At 32.3% G+C, this 21,269-nt stretch overlaps 1 protein-coding gene across 10 annotated transcripts in view; it reads right to left on the bottom strand.

Annotated features, from left to right (window-relative positions):
* EML5 (EMAP like 5) overlaps positions 1-21,269 on the bottom strand; it is a 235,727-nt gene that overhangs the window by 42,658 nt on the left and 171,800 nt on the right. For 8 of the 10 annotated variants that reach the window (XR_008914938.1, XR_008914937.1, XR_008914939.1 and 5 more), the window contains 5 exons: positions 11,817-11,895; positions 10,932-11,061; positions 9,890-9,988; positions 6,828-6,848; positions 2,551-2,724 (listed from right to left, as the gene is read on the bottom strand). Coding sequence is in view for 5 of the 10 variants with exons in the window: in XM_007472659.3 (XP_007472721.2) it covers positions 2,551-2,724; positions 6,828-6,848; positions 9,890-9,988; positions 10,932-11,061; positions 11,817-11,895 (503 nt within the window). In the remaining 5 variants the exon portion in view is untranslated. Of the gene's footprint in view, positions 1-2,550; positions 2,725-6,827; positions 6,849-9,889; positions 9,989-10,931; positions 11,062-11,816; positions 11,909-21,269 lie in introns of those variants that run through there. The other 2 variants (XM_056810567.1, XR_008914941.1) reach the window with 2 other exon arrangements.

The following is a 21,269-nucleotide window of genomic DNA, read 5'->3' as shown; positions in this document are numbered from 1 at the left end:
TATATGTGATATTCTACACCTGCAATTCCTCATCTTTGTAATGAATATTTTTGCACTTTTCTCCAGGGTCAAAATTATTATGTTAACAAAAAAATTAGTTCTTGGGGCAGTTAGGTGGCTCAGAGGATTGAGAGCCAGACCTAGAGATGGTCCTGGGTTCAAATCTGACCTTAGACACTTCCTAGGTGTGTGACCTGGGCATGTGAATTGGCTCCCATTGCCTAGAAAGTAAGGGTTTAAAAACAAAAGAATTCAGTTCTTGCTTTTTGTTTACATTATTATATAATTATTGCACATGCTACATTTCTGGTTCTGATTACTTTACTCTCCACTGGTTCACATACATATTCCTATTGTTCTTTCAATTCTATATACCTGTCTTTTCTTACATTAATATTACATTACATTAATATTACATGATTTCTGTGGCCAATTCCCCGATGGACATGCAATTTGTTTCCAGTTCTTTTCTACCACAAAAGGTACTGCTATGGTTATTTTGGGATATATTTTTTTTGTGGCTATGACCTCCTTGGAAGTGTGTATGTAGACATCTTAGTCACTTTTTAAAATGTAAAATTACAAATGGGTTTTAATGGTAGGTGGATTAATTTATATCTCCACCAAAAGAATGTATATCAGTTTCCCTATATTCCAGTAGGCCCTCCAACACTGACTTTGGTTGTGAGAGAAAAGCTCAGATATGTATTGATTACATTTTCTTATTAATCTTATTATTATTGATGTGGTGAAACTTTTCATATGGTTAATGACAGTTTTCAACTCTTAGGAACGATTAAAAAAAAAACTTACCTTCTATCTCAGAATCAATACTGTGCATGTCTTCTAAGGCAGAAGAGCAATAAGGGTTAGGCCAGCGGTTCTCAACCTCTCAATTTGTAGCAATGAGAATATATAATGCATATCAGGTATTTACATTCTGAATCATAACTGTAGCAAAATTACAGTTTTGAAGTAGCCACCAAAATAATTCTTTGGTTTGGGGTCACCGCAACATGAGGAACTGTATTGCGGGGTCATGGCATTAGAAAGGTTGAGAACCACTGGGTTAGGCAATAGGGATCAAGTGAACTGCCCAGGGTAATAGTTAGGAAGTGTCAGATGTCATATTTGAACCTAGGACCTCCTGTCTCTAGGCCTGGCTCAATCCACTGAGCCACCTAGTTGCCCCAGAACTATTTTTTCATATGATTTGGATATATATATATATACATATACACACATATATATACACACACACATATATATTTGGAAATATATAATATATATAATATGCATATTACATATATATGAAAATGGTTTGTGGTTCCATGTGTTTGTTAATTCCTTGTCAGATCCCTATCAGAGATTATCAGATCCTTATCAGAAATGGTAATAAAAGGATTTTTTTGATTGATGGTTTCTCATATTATTCTTGCTGAATTGCAAGAGCATTTCAATTCTGTGAAATCAAAATGATCTATTTTATCTTTTGTGATCTCTTCTAACCTTTATTTGATGGAATTATCTCAAAATCAAAATCATAATTGTGAAAATGCCTGATTTTGTTCTCTTCTCATTTTTTGTTTCTTTTTATGTTGTAACCTCCTATTCAGGTTGTATATCCATTTTGAGCTTATTGTGTGATGCATAAAATTCTGGTTTAAAACTGGTTTCCATCAAATTGCTTTCCGGTTTTCCTAGTAGTTTTCATTTCATTTTCATTTCCCCAAAACAATTTATATTCTTGGATTATTGAATTGGAACATTTCTGATTTATATTCAACTTGTTGTAATGACCCATAAATATAATTAAAATTTAAAGTAATCAAAATTTTCTTCAAAGAGAATCAGAAAGTATGCCTAATTTACTTGCTGCCATCTCCTAGTAATGTAATTATATGAGACACTTAGATGAAAGATTCTTAGCATATCTTCTTAGACATATTTTACTTATAATTTTCATTATTCAAACCATAAATTCTTGGAAAGCAATCACCACAATATTTAGAAAAAACAATGATGCCCTTGTACAGCTGTATTTCATTTTATATCTAAATGTTTCCCAAAAGTTTTATATAAACCAAAATTTGGTAAGTTAAAACAATTCCCACAATGATTTTTCATTATCATTCTGAGTTGACCTAGTTTCATTTTTATTTCTATTGGTAGTAGGTTCAAATACTTTATTCATCCCCTGCCTCCAATTTCTTTGTAGAATCAGTTATCCAAAAACACATTCCTTATCGAAAGGGATTATTTGGCAAATCCTTTTGCAACATGAATAACTGTTTCTTTAAATGACAAGTTACATTTTTCTTTTTCAAATTATTTCCATAAGTAATAATTAAGATTTTTGGTTTGTTGACACTTCTTAAAGTAAGGATAGTATAAGCATATAGACAGTGGACATATACTAAATTTTGATTATTTGTAACAAAATGGTCAGTCATGAAATTAATATAAACACTCCACACAAAGTTAATTCGTTAATTCTAAAATTGTAGTCTCTATAAACATAACTTATGAAGAAAAATCTTTTTTTTTTACCTTCCTGCCACTTCCAAATGGTAATGGTATGTTCTGGGTCCAGACCCACAGAAAGCAACAGTTTGCCAGTAGCACTAAAGCTGACAGAACATACGCCTTTTGAATGGTAACATCGTAATATAGACAAGGTTTGCTTATTAATTGCATCCCAGATGTGTATAGAAGGAGCTGTAGCTAAACAACAAATGTAAAAAACAAGTTTGTAATAGATGTTATAAATGGTGTTTTAATATCTACAAATAGTGAGTAATCTCTGAAATATTAAGGACTACATCTTATCTCTCCTAATGAGATAATACAAAGCATTTCACTGCTCCAAATTACTTTTTGGAATGGCTAAAACAATGCATACTACCGTCAACAATTAGTAATTAACATGCCTGTTTTCCTAGACTCTTCAAAATCTATCATTTTCCTTTGTTGTCAATTCTACTAATCTGAAAGGTGCGAAGTAGAACCTCAGTACTTATTTTCATTTCCCTAATTATTAATATTTTGAAGTATTTTTAAAATATGGCTATTGACAGCTTGAATTTCTTCCTCAGAAAACATCCTGCTCATATCCTTTGATCATATGTCAATTTGGGAATAGTTTGCACTTATAAATTTGAATCAATTCCTTATAGATCCAATAAAATATATTCTGGAGATCAATTTCTAACTATGCCCTTGAAGTTACTAAACTGCATATCCTTTGACTGCAACAGATGTCATCACTTGGTCTCAAAATCAAAAAGATTAATGAAAGAAGATATTTACAAAAATATTTACAGTGATTCATTTTGTGTTGGCAAGTATGTAAAAGCTAAGGAAGGTACCTATCAATTGGGGAATGGTTGAAAAATTATTGTATATAAATATAATCATGGTATATTAATGAAATACTCTTATGCTGTAAGGAATGATGAAAGTGAGTTTTAGAAAAACCTGGGAAGACTTGTACCAAGTGATGAAGAAGGAAGTGAGCAGAAACAAGAGAACAATGTATACAATAGCTACATTATAAAGACAACTTTGAAAGACTTAAAAACTGTGATCAATTGAATGACTAACAACTGATTCCAGAGGACTGTTGATGAAGGATGCTACCCACTCCTGACAGAGAAATGATGGACTCGGTAAAAAATGAGGTATGCATTTGTTGGACATGGCCAGTAGAAAATTAGTCTTATTTGACTATGCGTCTTGTCGCTGCGCGTGAACGCCGACACCAGGTCACAACCGCACCTCCCGTAACAACTGGCGTCCCATGCTTCATGTGCCACAAACTCTGTGCCTCAGCCTTTGGAGTTCAAAGCCACATGAGGGTAACATCAATAGATGATAATGCACAAAGACAATTGTCATTCTCGGTCACCGAGAGACTACCACTAACTATTTATAATAATACTTTTGTTTTTCTTTTAAAATTATTCTCACAAATATTTTGCATAGAAGGGAAGGTAGATTTGAATAAATGAAAAGCATGCATTTGGTACTCAATATTTTATAAAGCATGGTGCTAAGTATTAGTGATATAAATACAAAAGGAAAGATAGTTCCTTCCCTCTAGGAGTTTATATTTATATTTTAATAAGGGAGACCAAATATACAATGGAAATGGGAATTTTGAAAAACTGCCAGTATAGTGAGTAGGATTATGGAGAAGAAGACTGACACATACTCTTTCTAAGAAAAATGTCATTGTCAAATGATTCTAGAACCAGAGGGAATGAAAGAGTATATATTGGATATTGAGAAGTTGTCATGGCTGTTGAGAACATGGAAAGGGCATAAAGAATGAAAGAATGCATACTTGGAGTCTGTCTGAATTAGTGGGTCAGCTTTGACAGTAACATAGAGATTGTTAGTAACTGATGTTCTCTCTTGGTCCCCATTCTGAGAGTAATATGAGATTTCAGTTTCTATGTATCAAGCATTTTCTACTCCTTAAGTTACCCTGAGAATACATCCTTTGATACCCTCAAAACTGTCCCTTCCAGCAAAGGCTTCTTCCTCTGTGTATACTTGTACAGTTCATCTGTTTTTCTTATCTTTGTTTTCTTCAGTGACATTAATACTTCTATAAGCATATTTGGGGCAGAATAAAAAAAAAAGAACAGAACAGAACAGAACAGAGTAGATGGAAATTCAACAGAGGACACAGACAAGCAAGGAAGGTTTATGACCAGGTTGAATTTAATACATACTTTTTTAAATGCTATATATATATATATATATATATATATATATATATATATATATATATAATAGAAATGATCAGTTTCATGTAAAATTCCTCTTTTCTTATATTTGTATCTTGAAATGTTCTCATTTGTTAAATTCATAATAAAAAGAAAGCAATGTTATGATAGCCCTTTTTCCCCTTGAATTCATAATTTAGCAAGTTGGTTTAATCAATTTTTTTAGTCAGTAAACCTTCATAAAGAAAGTATTTACTATATTCTAGTCTTTGCTAAGTGCTGGAGATGCCATGAGAGGCAAAAAGACAGTCCTTTATCTTAAAGGACTCACAGTGTTATGGAGAAAAAAACTTCATGTAAATGTCTATGTACAGACAAGATACAGACATATAGCATAAGTTGAAGATAATCAGCAGAAAGCATTACAATTAAGGTTTAAGAAATCAGGCTGAATTTTGTAGTGTCGTGACTTATCTTGGAGGCTGCCATTTAAAAATTTTAAATAAATCTCTGATATCAGATAATTCTCTACATAATAAAAAATACAAATTAAACACACCAATTATTTGATTTTACTGATGTTTTGGATAAACATAAGTTTACTATAATTGTATATAATTTTGAATTTTGTAGCAATTTTAGCTGAGCAATTTTTAATGCCAAATTTCTTAAATCAGTTTTTACATTTTACTAATATATGGAATCTTGTGAAATATATAGTTGCATATTCAAAAAATACTTGTGTGATGATTACTGTTAAATCATCATAGCATAGTGAATAGAGGGCCAGCCTTAAAGACAGGAATACTTTTGATTCAAGTCCTGCCTTCAACATATACTGTTTATACACAATAGACCTTACCCTCTGTCTAGCTGAGGTATCTGTCTGAAGTGGTATTACCAGATAAAAGGTTTGAACTTTGGGGAATAGTTCCAATTGACTTTCCACACTGCAGCTTTAGTATATCTGTCCTCAATGGTGTTTCCAACAATTGCCATTTTCCTCCTTTGGTCATTTATGCCAATGTGGTAGATGTGAAATAGCACTCATGCTGTATCATTTCAGCTCAACATTAGGACTTTTAAAAAGTGATTTCTGATAAATTTTAATAACTCTGGAAATTTTTATATACCTTATTACTCTATTCAACTCTATAATTAAATATACCAACAAATCAGTATGAAAATAGGCCTCATTTCATATATTCTAAAATTGACCAGATATCTTCTTTGTCCCAAAGGTATTTTTTCCCTCACTCTTTGCTAATAGAATTTATGGGTGCCACATATATTTCAAGCTTAAAAGTGTTCTGTGGTCAAATTAATTTGGGAAATTCTTGCCCAACAGTCCATGTAAAAAAAGATGATGATCAATGTTCCTCTCTCTGTATCTGTCATCACTAGCTACCTAAGCTAAATTTTTATATAGCCTATTAACCCATAAATAACCTGACTCTAGTCTGTACTACCCCTTTTCAAATACTCCTCCATCATTTGCCAAATTGATATTCCTAAAGCATCAGTTTGACCATGTCACTGCTCAAAAAGCTTCAGTATTCCCCTGCTGCCTCAAAGACAAAATACAGTTTGACATTTGAAACCCTTTACAATCTAGTTCCAAATGTATTCCAAATCACTTCCTACTCACAGGTTACCTGCAACCATGTTCTCTAACTAAACTGGCCTTTGGTCTCTCTCCAGCATATTCTATTCAATTTCATCTCCCACCCTTTTGCCTTTGCCTAGGCTATTCCTCCCACGGTTGGATTGCTCTCTTTCCTCAACTTGGTTTTTTGGAATTCCTTTCTTCAGGGGTGTACAGGAAGTCTTTCCTAATCCCCATAGTTCTTTTTCCAAAATTACTTTGTATCTATTTTGTATTTATTTCTATAAATGTTACTTTGTCTCAATAGAATGTTAGCTCCTTAAGGGCACAGACCATTTTCACTTTTGTCTTGATATTCCCACGACTTGGTCCAGTGCCTAGTACATATTAAATACTTAATAAGAGCTTAACTTTACACAATTTTTGAACGATCTCTACTTTAATAACCTATTTTAATCTGAAAAATCTGAGAATTTAATTTCTCTTACCTGACATGTCTGCTGAGTCTCCTGTAATGGAAAAGCAGCAGAAAAATCATTAGATCATAAATAAGACAAATGATAAATAACAAAAATTTCAAAAACTGATTCATCAACACTAACTTTTACATCATCTTATAATTTAACAATACTGGTAGTTCTGCTTTATAAATTAAACAATAAGTAGGAACTTTACTATATCATAGCCCAAGATAAATTAGATGAGCTAAATCTGGGAAATAATTTTCCTTTGGGTATTAGAAAAAAAAGCCATACCACATTTCAGATATAGTAAGAGAGTCCTAATTTTTTTTATTGAACAACCCATTAGAATTTCTGAGTACACAGTGTTAATATTTATATATTTATTAAATTATGTATTTATATTATTGTATTTATAAGTTTGCATATAGGGAGCCAACAGAATTTACTGAATAGTGGAATGATATGGCCTATTCCTGAGCTTTAGGAAAATTAATTTTGGTAGCTATGTGTAGGCTAGATTGGAAAGGGGAGAGACAAGGCAGTGAGACCACCAACAAGGAAGCTCTTAAAATGGCCTATAGGTAAGAAGTAATAAAGGTATCAATAACTAGGGCCCAATGTGGAAGTAAAAGTTGCAGGAATATTCCAGAAGGAGTTATATACTTAATATAATGCTGTATTTTTGCCATCTTATTTTAAAATATTTTAAAAGATTATTTTATTATTATTATTTTAAAAAGAGAAAATCTCATTTGTCTTAATGAGCTCTTTCTGGTAGGAATTAATTACAGAAATTCTAATGTGCAATCTTAATTGAAGGCCAAGGCAAGAGAAATACACAAAGGGAAAGTTTCTAGCTGATCAGTATAACTTTTTTAAGGTAAACAATGAAGAGATTTAAAGAAATTCTAGAAGATCTCTGAGAGTCATCATAGTCAACACAACTGAAGGCAATCCAATTATTTTAGTTATCTTTGCAAACATTTTTATAGTTAGTATGACCAATTGGCCAAAGGTATAGTGAACTAATTCACACTAGTCACAAATATTGCTGATCTAGAGAGATAAATTGTGGTACCAGGGTCAGAGAACTGGCCCAATCTAGAAAACCTGGATTCAAATCCTGTCTCTGACACATATTGGCTATTAGGCCCATTGCAAGTTGCAAAATATATCAATACCCATAGCAACTCTTAAAAGATATGACTAAACAAAGTTACTAATCTACAGTGTTTGAGGGAATTTTGTCACCAAGAATTCCTGAACAAATGAAATCATATCAACTCTAAAGTAGCTGTTTTAATAAAATTGATCATGGCCGATCATTTTGCTTCTTTAGATATAGTATTTTTAAAAAATTCTTGATTAGTGCTTAAAGTCTCAAAACCAAGACAAAAGGTTCAAAATAGTAAAAGAACCAAACATGAAAAAAAATTTAGAGAAGAGAGATAATGAACAAAACCTTATGAATAAAAAGGTCTTGTCTGTGACTTTTTTTGTCAGGTTCAATGCCTGTTTTGAATCAATTGCTTTGTCTCTCTTCTCTCACCTCTCTTTTGTTTTCAGTATTTCCCCTCTTAAATTCTTCCCCTTTATTTTATTTAGCAGCAAGGAATAGGCAATGGGGGTTAAGTGGCTTGCCCAAGGTCACATAGCTAGGAAATATCTGAGGTCACATTAGAACCCAGGACCTCCTGTCTCTAGGCCTGGCTCTCAATTCACTGAGCTATCTAGTTTGCCCCCTACCCCCCCATCCGCTTACTTTAAAACTGCTGACCTCAAGTTGCTTGTTGCTTATAAATCTCTTTTTAAGGAAACTCATTTTAACAACAGGAGTTTGTATCCAATATATTAATATTCAGGAGAATACTTCTATCCAGGGTGTGTATTTATAATAAAGTTGAGGAAAAGGGGATTAGGAGCAAACAAAATAAAAAGTGAATACTACTTCTGTGTAGTTTATGGCTTAAAGCAATCAAATAGGAATATTTTATTCTTATTTTTTTGAGGACATTCAATATCTGTAACCACATCTTATAATGGAAAAGCATTCACTAAAACTTGTAAGATCTAGGTGCTAGCCTCAACTATTTGCTATTTATCCTTTGGCAAGTGACTTCTTTTTTAGCCTCATCTTAGAAATTATGTACTGCTAAGGTCCCTTCCTGCTCTAAATTCTACAATTCAAGATAAATGCTTTGAAATTCCTTTGTATTATTGTACTTCAAACTTTCTATTTTTTTAACATCTCCTCAATGAAAGAGATTAAGAAATAGCATAAAATATAGTGTGCAAAAATCAACGGTGAATGTCTTATTACCAGGTAATTAAAAATTGTTTATTTGGAAACTTCCATTCTTTATGGGAGAAACAAATGTTTCAAGACAATAGCTTAGATGAATTGTTGTACAATATGTATCTGACTCATATGTTGTTAATGCCAATAATAATAAAAGCACTGTAAATTTATATTATATACTTTTCATATATCTTGCTTCATTTGTTCATCAAAATAACTATAAGGAAGGTGTAGAGCATATCCCTCCTTTTTCCTTTCATAGTAAACATATATAATCAGGGAAGGTAAATAATAGAAGTGGTTATTATTACAATAAAAAAGATCTTACAATTTTTAAACTGTATTTGTGGTTAACTCTATAGCCTATTCAACTAGGTAAATGAGTTCTTAGGCTTGTCATCCATCCCTTTGCTAAATTATATTAATTTATAAGGTCTTTAAAGTATCTCATTCCTTTAAGATGATATGAGGATAATATATACATATATATATAGTATATATATGTTGTCAAAAAGGGAGGTCAAGACAGATATTACAAACTAAGAAAACAAAGCTGCTATTGTAGTGTCCAGGACACAAATCCAGGACAATGGTTAACTTTGTCTCTCAAAACTTTATTTTACTAGAATAGCCATAACCAGAACAACAAAAAAGTGGCACAAAGATAACTTATATATATATATATATATATATATAAATCCCAAATTTTTTTCCATAAAAATGTCATACAAGTCCAATATTTCCATTATGTATCCATTATGTTTCTTTTTTAAAATTACAAACATACCTACTTGGCCAGTTGCCACTATGTTGATAAATTTGGGGTGCTGATTTACAGTGAGGCACAGAATATCATCGTTATGTTCCTGATAAAAACTCTGAGAGCCTAAAATTAAGAATATATATTAATTTACTATTTCCTGCCATGATACATTTTAAAAATAAGTTTGAAAACATTTAAGTAAAAAAATAGAAAGTTACTTCAATAATGGTGTTAATGTCAAATAGAAATGGATCCTTGAAGGCAACACACTGACTTAGAAAACCACAAATTAACATTATATTGTGCTGTATTTTAATTTACTTTATTAAACAGTTCCCAATTACATTGTAATCGGATTTAGGCAGCACTGGGGAGTTTGGATTGTGGATGTGGTCCATACTCTGAGTTTAACACCTGTCTAGAGGTTGAAGGTACAAATTTTGAACTGTTGAAGGCACAAATCAAAATGCTTATATAATTTTCTCCCTTATTGTTTGATAGTGAAGCATATTAGGAGGAAAGCAAGGAAATATATAAATATTTCACCAATATGTTTACTCATTTATCAAATGATGTTTGGATGATTTATTTAATAATAATAACCGCAACATCCAGAGAATGAACTGAAAGGGGAAAACAAAAAAGACTTAATTTGTATGAAAATATCAGTTTCCTGGATGTTTTATTTGGTTTCGTAAAATTTGGAATTAAAAAAAGAGAAAAATAAAAAAGAATAGCATTTATATATAACTTTAAGGTTTACAAAGGGCTTTATAAATGTCTTTACAATGTACAAATATCTAATTCATACAAATATCTAATTCCCCCAAAAGTTAGATTATTCATTTAACAAATTATTTTCTTATTTTTCAGCCATATAATAAATTATAAAGGGAATAAGAATAGATATATTGCTTTAGTGTTGTTTTTCACAGTCTGACTTTCTCCTGGGGTTTTTGGCTCTTGAACCATGGCTCTCTCTCTCTCTTAAAAAAAGCTGCACATAGTACTTGAATACACTGTTTTTGCAATCCATTTTTTTTTAAAGGAAGGCAGTTTTTCCAACCTGTTGCCACATTGTGTAAGATCCCAACTGACGCAGTGTGATAAATTATATCATCACCATCATTCAAATAGTGAATATTGTTCCTGCAATCTCTGCCTCGATATCCCAAAACAAGTTCCAATACGAGGTCCTATCAAGAATAAGAATACTATTATTAATTTTAAATCCTTTAATATATTTTTTCCACAGCTTTGTTCTATGGATAATAGTGTACTTCATTAAAGCTAAGTTTTATATAAAGTATATTTTAAAGTATAGTGTTTCTAAGACAGAATCACAAAATTAGATTGATGCCCAATTTCCTAATTCTAGGCATACTTCCGCACATAAATTTTTTTTCTATCAATTAAAGAAAAGTAAGATTTTTCTAGAGATCTATTTCAATGCTTAGTAAGTATATTATATGCACCTAAAAACAAAGTTCTAGCATAGGAAAACACAGAAAAGATATCTTCTTGTTCAAGGAATTGTCATAAAAAAAGAAACTATTGAAGAATCAGATTGGAAAAATACATATTTGATATATGTTCTAAGTTTTTTATTATTGCTGAACATTATAATATTCTTCATGACAACATATTCCATGCATCTAAATATAACAAATTTAGTGAACTGATAAGTTATATTCAGTAACTCTAACTATAAAATTTTCAAGTCAAATATAATTCATTTTTAATTTCATGAAGAATGTACCTATCATTTTACATGAATATAAAAGCTAAATTGGAGTATAGACATTCTTTGTAATTTGATCCCATATGAGACTGTTTAGGAAGGAACTAAAAAAATTTAATATAGAAACTGAAAAGAAAAGAGCACAAAAGCTCAGTTTTGATTAATATATTAAATCAAGTAAAAACTAATATCAAATGAAATTTTCCTTACCTCAATAGGTCTCTTTTTTTTGCCAACATTATTTGTCTGAAGTTTTTCAGGCTGTGGTAATGCCCTACTAACTGGTGGTCTGAAATAGAGAACTGTGAATAAGAAAAGGCGGTCTGTCACCCATTCTGTGTTTAAAAAAACAAACAAACTACTAATCTATTTTCTGAAAAGAGAAAACTATTAAATTAAACTGTACTCACCATTTTAATATTAAAAATTTATGAACACTGGCTTGGTATAATTAGACTTGGTTATGAATTCTAGCTGTGGTACACACTAGCTATGAAATTAATTATAGGGAAATCACAACCTGAGTCTCAGTTTCCTCATCTGTAAAAGAAATTACACTATTTACCTCAGAGGACTGTTTTGAGGAAATTGCCTTGTAAATTGTAAAAATATCAAATAGTAATCTATAAATATTATTTAAGTGGTAATATGTGGTTGTGGTTTCTTAGTTTTCTTAAATAGATTTTCATTTATGTCTACATTTCACATATTTTAAGGTAGATCATTAGCCCTTCCGTCCCTAAGAAAAAAGTGAATGGGAATTATACTCTATAATTTAAGGATGTAAACTCCTTGAGGATAGAATTTTATGTTCACTAGTGGATAGTAATGCAATTATAGAAAACTAGTAGTCTAAAACAATAAAGAGTAATAAAAGGCCATATATAAACCAATCTGCCTTAACAATGTCTTTTAATATACCACATAATATTACCACTTACTAAATTCATGTATTATAATTTTAAGGATTTAAAAGGATTTGTTTGAATTTTAAAAACTAATGAATCATCATAACATTCTTCTGAGGTACATAGAAATCGCATATTTCCAATTTTACAACTTGAGAAACAAATCTAAGTAGGTGAAGTGATTTGTTCATTTTCACATAAGACATGGTCAAACTGGGAGAAGTTTGTGAATTTTCAGCTCAACCCAATGTTATTTCCTTTTCTGTGAGATGCTGTTAGGGCATGGAAGAAGGGACCATTTAAAGAAGGTAGGGATGGGACATCATGTGTAGTAAATATGCTAACTAAATCTACATAATTCTTTATGTCACTGATACCGAATTAGAACTAAGAATGACAAAACTATAACCATTAGGAGCTGGGAAAGTAATAATATAAACTTTTGGGAGTAGCACCTGAATTGCTAAACTATTTACCAGGCACCAATGAAATGAGTATATATGGTATATAGGTTATTGATATTCTCAGACTCATTTTTCTCACTTTATGACCATAAACTTACTTTCTAAAATTATATAAATAAAACATTTTTAACAAAGAAGAAACTTTAAAGTCCTTAAGATTAAAACATTTCCCAGTAACATAATCTTTCCTGAGGAATTTCTAATATATGAATAATTTCCAATATTTCAAAATTTGATCAAAATTTTCTGAATGTATTTTTATGCTTCATGGACTGCAAAGGGCTTTTTTTTGCATTTTTTTCCTGCCTTTCACTAAGCTAACAGATTCTCCTATTTTTTCCACTCCAACGTTAACAATAAATTTCTAGTTTTTTTTTCTTTATCTTCTCAACCTTGAATGCCAGTTTACTTTATGAATCAATTTTTAACATACTGTGAACAAATCCAAGAGTTCTATTATATGACAATCAGTCAGATGTGTAGGTTCATTAATTCTATATATGTCACTAAGTAAGGAATCTTAGACTCTAAGAGAAAGGTTAAATGATTACTGAACAGTTAAAAGTATATATATTTTTTATTAAAACCCTTACCTTCCGTCTTGGAGTCAATACTATATATTGGCTCCAAGGCAGAAGAGTGGTAAGGGCTAGACAATGGGGGTCAAGTGACTTGCCCAGGGTCACACAGCTGGGAAGTGTCTGAGGCCAGATTTGAACCTAGGACCTCCCGTCTCTAGGCCTGACTCTCAATCCACTGTGCTACCCAGTTGCCCCCAGTTAAAAGTATTTTTACTGTAATCTTGTTATAAGAGAAGGAACTCATATAGCACTTTTAAATCATGTAACAGAATACTGATGCAAGTACTGATGACAGTATTACAAGGATATAAGTATTTAAAATATTTTTAAAAGTTCATTTTTTAATAGATCTAAGAAGAAGGTATACAACATCAATTAACATTATTATTCAGAGTGTTTGAGGAAGGATGGTAATATAAAAGATCTTCTCTGGACCAAGATTTTCAAACCTATTGCTCTGCAAAGAAACTGGCAGTCAAGGGCAGAAGTAATCACTGGGGAGATCTCTCTACTTAGAACTAATTGGTACTTGTTATGAATCCTATTTGTAAAATATTCATTGGGATAGAATGAGTCCATATTATACAAGTTAGTTACTTATTCTCAGGGAGGAGAAACATTTCATGATGAACTTTTCTTGAATTTATTGGAGCTTATTTAATATTCTTTGATTATTTTACATAAATGGCATTAAAATGAGTTTTTCTTTCCATAGGAATAATTATTCAAGATAGTCTAAAATCTATAATCTATAGCCAAAATCCAAGTAGATAAAACAAATACAATAAAAATATCAATATCATTTTCACATATCAGGTGAAAAGTTGGATTTAATATACTGAATTGGAGAAATCATATGAGATAAAAGTTAAATCATCATCACAAAACAGCTGATATGAACATGAGGAAACGTGTTCAAAATGGTTTTTTATGAGCTGAATATTGAAAAATGTATGTCAAGAATTTTATGTGGGTATGTGTAATATCTAATAAATAGGCATTTACACATGTGATATGCTCAGAAGCAGCATGTACAAAATGTACAAAAACATGAAAGACTTTTCAGAGGCTAATCTCCAAAATAATTAGAATTATGAGACTATATCAAGAATTAAAAAGAGGAAATCCATATTTTCAACTTACCATGCCAACTTATAGTTTGCAAAAAATGAAGACACCTAAATAAGAATTTTCTTGACATTCTTTAAATGACCATGCATGAAAAATGATTGAACAGGATATGCTATATTTAAAAATATTCTTGCTGGAAAAGATATGTAATATTTGCCTTAGAAAAATGAAAGAAAGAGCTATTGCCTTTATTAATTCTGCTATGATTTGAATTTTAACAGGGTAACTAAATTTTATTCCTTAATACTACCTAATATTTCTCTTATTTTTTCAATCATGGTGTATAAGAAAAAATTAGAAGTTAAAAACTTGTTTTTAGTAATCTTCCATTATATACTCACACACATATATCAACTTATAATAAAAATTAAATTATTAACTATAAATTTTGAACACATTCTCTGAAAAATATCTAAAATTTATTTTTAATAAATTTCAAGGAGTGCAAATTTTAGTCAACTCTAATAAGCAAGCAGCAACTGACAGGCTTGTATATATAAAATTGATGTTAAATAATCTTTTTAAATGAATGGTCTAGGCAAGACAAACTTTTGAAAAAATTAAATCATACAATTTAGCTTAAAAATGAATATTATAACTAAAGTTATAAATACTTGATATCTTTTATTTACCCAATAGTTAAGGTAGTAAAAAATTTTCCATTTAGCTTCACCAATGTGTGTCTAAACACTGAAAAGAAGTGTTACCAGTATTCAATTTTTAGCCTCTTCCAGATAATTGCTTTGTCAAATGGAGTTATTTGTATAGAGGAAGTCAGCCAGCCAAGCACTAAACTAAGCTGTTATTCCAGTATATTTTTCTAAAAAAATCAAAAATAATAAATTCTATAGTAAAAAAATGTGATAAATAAAGTATTTCGGTGAAACTTTAGCCCTAAAACAAAATGAAAAAAATTTGAAGATAAGTGTGGTCGGTCATGTAGTCACAGATAGCTCATTAATGACGAAGATGGAGAATAATGAAATGTAAAATGAGGAACTACAGGTATAGCAAAAGAGAAGGATTACCTGGAACCCCTTTTCAGCAGCAGATAAAAAAAGAAAAAAGTTACAAGTTTGCATATTAATTATTGATAAAATGCTTTTATTTTACATATAACAAAAGGGTTTTCTCCCCTCTCTTTAGCTTATGCCTTCTGTAAGAGGCTTAAATTGTTCCATTAATTGTGATTAAAATTTAAAAAGGAAATAAGAAAAATACAGGATCAGAGATTTAGAACTGGAAGAATCCAGGAGAGTGTTACTTCCTCAAGTTACAGAAGAAGGAACTAAGACCCAGCAAATTAATTTACCTTGCCTAAGTGGTCAGTCAATAGAGGAGCTAGAATTCAAACCCAGGTCATTTGGTTCTGAACTTGGTATTCTTTCTACATCACACTGTCTCTCTAAGTTTTACATTGTAAACTCAGTTTATCACCCTTTTTTTTCCTGTTTTATGCATTATTTCAATTTTATATGGAATTTTCAAGCCTATCCCTGCTTCTATTGTTTTTAACTCCAATATACTCACAAGGATGCTATCTGCTTTTGAATCCAGGAACACCATAATCTCAAAAAAATTTAAAATTGCAAACATCCCCATGGTGAGTAGAGAGATGTGTGGTGAACATTAAGTACATTAAAGTGTTACTCATAATGACTTTCATGTAAAAAAGTGGCCCTATGGCCATTATGGGAAATAGGTATGACTAGAAATGGAGACAAAGTGAGAAAAAATGATCTAAGTATTAAGATACTAAAAGAAAATGAGAAATATTTCTAATAGGTGATAAAATTATTTTGAGAAATTATGGGATAATTGAGTGGTATAACCTACTTAAGATGACAGGATGTGGAGATTTCTAATCTGTGTTGATAGGAGAATTCACACCAATGAAATCCACAATCCTTCAAAGTGTCAAAATAACCATCCTTTAGCTTTTGTCTTGGGGTTGTGCTCTTCTGTGGCCTAAGACCCTGGTCATCTTCCTATCATGCTGTGTGCTTTGAGATAGTGCTTTCTTCATTGGGGGTGGGGGATCTAGATCAATTGCTATGTCTATGCCATGTCTTAAATACCTTCTCCCAACTCATTCTACCTCTTGCTAGGAGAACAACAATCACACGAACATTCCTAGAAACCCATGTCCCATCTCCACAGATAATCTACCACTACTTGCTTGAGATGGTACTAGTGCTCTGAGCCTTTTCTTCTCCTGCTTGGTGCAGTGATGTTCCCTGAGGAAAGGCTGCTTGAGGCCAACTAGGAATCTGCCTTCTCCAAAAAGCAGCCACTTCCATTTTTATCAGCACAAGGAATTTTTCATCTCCTGCCAGTCCAACGTTCCAACCATGATGTAGAGATCCTCGAATATAAAGAAAAGCAACCTTCCTTTGGACTTTGGGCCCTATCTCCTGCTGTGCTGGTCCTTTGAGGGTTGGAGGGTGGCATCCTCCATTCAGTGATGAATGTTTTTACACCTGGTTATACCCTTCATATCCCAAGCATGATGATCTGTAGATCATCATTCAAATCCCACTCCATAATCCCTTCCATGTGATTCCTCATTCCAGTCTCCCTCAAGTGTCCTACCCTAAAAGTTTTATTATAACTTAACCCAGCCTTTCTACTGTGTTTGTTGAAATGCCTGTTCCATAGGCAACAAACTTCCCTTCATCTTTAACCTATTCCTCTTCAACTGCTTCCACCTACTAGCTTTTATTGAAACCTGGCTTTACCCAGATGACAGTCTCCCTGGCTACCCTTTCTAGTTCTGTTGGTCATTATTTCCTCCTTAAAACTTTTTTCTCTCTTGGTTTTTGGGAATACTCTCTCCTAGTTCTCCTTCTCCTTTTCTTTTCTGGATCTTTCTCCAGATCACACCCTCTAACTGTAGGGATCCTCAGAATTCTATGCTGGGCTCTATTCTCTTTTCACTCTGCTTTGCTTAGTAATCTAAGCTCCCATGGATTTAATTACCTCTTTAATTACCATCTCTCTGCAGATAATTCTCAAATATACCTATTCTGCTCCAAACTTTCTGCTGACCTCCAATCTTGCATCTCCAGCTGCCTTTCATACATCTCGCATTGCATGTCCAGTAGATACTTTCATCTCAATAAGTCTATTTTACTTCTAACCCCATTCTCCACCCTTCCAGTCCCTCAGACTCCCAATATAGGACTCACTCTGGATTCCCCACTATTTTTCATATCCACATCCAATCTGTTGCAAGGCCTATCAATTTCACCTCTGCAATCTGCCCAAAATACCCTGGCCTCAATCATTTAACTCCAGTGGTTTCTAATTGCTTTTAGGGGAAAATGCAAAATGCTGTCCGAGATCGAAATTCCTCTATAATCTAACTCTCCTTCCTTTCCAATTCCCTAATACCTTACTCCTCTACACCTGATCTTCCATCCAGTGATACCTAGCCCCCTGGCTATTTCAGGAAGAAGACACTCTATCTCAGTTCTGGTCATTTTCTTTTGCTGTCCCCCATACCTGGAACACTCTCCCTTCTTTGTTCCAACCATTGACCTCCCTGGCTTCCTTGAAGTTGCAACTAAAATCTCACCCCTCAAAGGAAGCCTTCTTGAATTCCTACATAATTTCAATTCTTTCCCTCTTTAATTAGTTCCTATTTATGTTGTATATAACCTGCTTTACAGGTATGTTTGCATGTTATGCCCATTAGATTATAAGCTCCTTGTTTTTCTTTTGCCTCTTTTTCATCTCCAATGCTTAGCATGGTGTCTAGCAGACTTTAGCAGACAGTAGACATTTAATGAATGTTTACTGAATAAATGAATGAAAAACTGTTCCATAATTCCACTTATCCACCTTATGAGTTCCTAATATCTTTTCCCTGAACATAACTTTCCTATATGTATAATCTGCCCCTATTTGAATGTAAGCTCTTTGAGGACAGGGACTGTCTTGCTTTTGTCTCCCCAGTGCAGAGCACAATGCTTGAATGCAAACAACTTATTAAAGGCTATCTAGAACAAGAATTTCTAGATTTAAAAAAATCCTTACCTTCTGTCTTAGAATCAATACTGTGTATTGGTTCTAAGGCAGAAGAGTGGTAAAGAGTGGTAAAGGCTAGGCAATGGGGGTTAAGTGACTTGCCCAGGTTCACACAGTTAGGCAGTGTCAGAGGCCCAATTTGAACCTAGGACCTCCCATTTCTAGGCCTGGCTCTCAATTCATTGAGCCACCCAACTGTCCCTTAGAATTTCTAATAGGAAATTGGGGCTCATGTCTGACAGAAGCCATGTAATTATAATTGGTTTGTGTTTGGTTTTTTTTCTTTTTCTGTAGTCACTGGTTCAAAGAAAGGAGAAGTCTAAGACACTCAGAAAAATAATGGATTTAGGAAATACAAGTAAAAGCATATAATATCTTAATTTATACAGTAGAGTGCTCAAATCAGAATCATTAGATCTGGATTCAAATATCAGGTTTTTTTAATTACCTGTTACCTGCATAACCTTGAGTAAATAACTTCCCTTTTTGACCTCAATTTCCTTATCTTTAAAATGAGTGGCCTTGTTTTCTTTCCAGATCTAGATCTATGATCTAATAACAATTCTGTTTTTCTCATTTGTGTATGTAGCAGGCTGATTAGGGAAACCTCTGACTTAATCGGATGAGTTTTCAAAACAAATTATGTTATAAAATATAGATCTTTTTTGGAAGGGTTTTTTCCCCCCATGAAGTTAGCTATACATCTACTTCCTACTGGTGAGAACCATGACAGTTTTTTAATGTTTCAAGATGAGTATTACGGCTCTTTATGGCATGGTTTCCAAAAACTTTTCATTGAATTCTATGACATAATTTAGTTTGTAAATGTACCTCTTAAAACGTGACCTGCAAATCTAATGAAATACATCAATATGATCTGACCAGGACAAAAATAAGATTAAATTCTTCTATAGAGAAGTGGTGTATGTATATGTAGGTAGTACGGCCTGCACCAGAAATATAATGCTGTTGGCTTATATTAAACTTGTAGTCAACTACCCCAATAGTATGAACTGCTCTCCAAGCATGTTTAGATCACATATATTTATGCAACTAAATCTGAATTCAGAAATTTATATTATTGCTGTGTATAACTGAAAATCTGTTACCCTAAAAAAGAACTACATATCCCGAGAGCCCACTGACTTCCTGTCATTATTGTCACATAGATGATGATGATGGATGGATTTCAACAAAACTGGTTAAATTGTGTGCAACCTTTGATGAATTTAATGAGCTAAATATTTAAATGGTAATTCTAAGGGGTCTTCAGAAATAATTTTAGATTAGTGGTTTCTGAATGGATTGATATTTTCCATTTCTATTATAAAGAATATTGTATTAAAGGTAGAGGACCAAAGAGATGTTCCTACCAAGTTGTTTCTATGAAGCAGGAAGCCAAAAAAAAGAGCTCCTGTAAAATTCTTCAGTTTAATTTACTTCCACCAGAACAATCTAGATTTCTTGGTGATGCTCTAGACCCAAATAGGTTTTACTTTGTTTAAAAATATATTTACCAAGGTTGAAAGATTTGCCATGTCTGTAAAAATTGTGACAAATATCCATCAGTTTGTAGGGTTGTTTTTTTTTTTGTCTTACAGTAACTTATATGAATTATGATAGCGGGTTTGTTTGCTATTGTAATTAACTGGGCTATTGTGAATTTTGGGAACTTTAGTACTTCTTTGAGTGTGTTATCTACTGTATTACTGTTTTATTCTGAAAATCATTTGTACTCACACAATGGTTAAGTTAAAAAGAAAATGGATCTAGTTTTTTTGGTGAGATACCTTTGTATTCTACATTTCCCTAGCTGACACAGTGTGTCCATGATTATAAGCTATATATTTTTGAATTTTTAAAACTCTATTATTGTTTTTGCTTGCAAGTGAGATGTACTATTTCAGTTTTATTTTTCCTCTCCTTTTTGTATCTGAAGCAATGTCAACAGTATAGAGAAGATTTTTCTTTAACTTTTTTTGAATTTGTAGTAATATAAGATTAAAATATATTTGCTATAATATAAATGCATACCCAAAGGCTTTAGACTATGGAAACCTGCCATTTATTAAAAATAATTATGGGACTTTGCTTAATGAGTCTGTCTGATTCCAGGACAAGAGAATACAAAAAGAGCCATTGCACAGTGCCAAAGAAGCACAAAGCTAAATTGCATAGTGCTAATCGAGCACAAGGTCAAAGAGACCAACCAATCCCAATGGGATTGATGAAATTTTCAGCCAAGACAAGAGGACTTGAACTTGTTCAAGGTTGCACCTACATTGGCATATGTCAGAGGCAGGCCTTCTTTGTACCACATTCTACCAAGTATCTCAAATTTGGCTCCTACCTGGCTCTTATAATCTAGTCCCTATTCTGTCTTTCATAGTGTGGCAATTTCTTTTAGTCTTTGCTACAAATGGGTAAGTAAAATAGTACTGCATTTTGCCCTACATACTTGTGGGATACAAATTACTTTATTTGGACCCTAATATAAGGACCTGTTATGAATTTATTCTTGTTTACTCAAAATTTTGTGTTCATAATTTT

The sequence above is a fragment of the Monodelphis domestica genome, chromosome 1 (assembly GCF_027887165.1).
Source record: "Monodelphis domestica isolate mMonDom1 chromosome 1, mMonDom1.pri, whole genome shotgun sequence".
Lineage (NCBI taxonomy): Eukaryota > Metazoa > Chordata > Mammalia > Didelphimorphia > Didelphidae > Monodelphis > Monodelphis domestica.
Note: the sequence above shows the minus strand (reverse complement) of the source record. Positions and strands in the feature narration are given on the sequence as shown.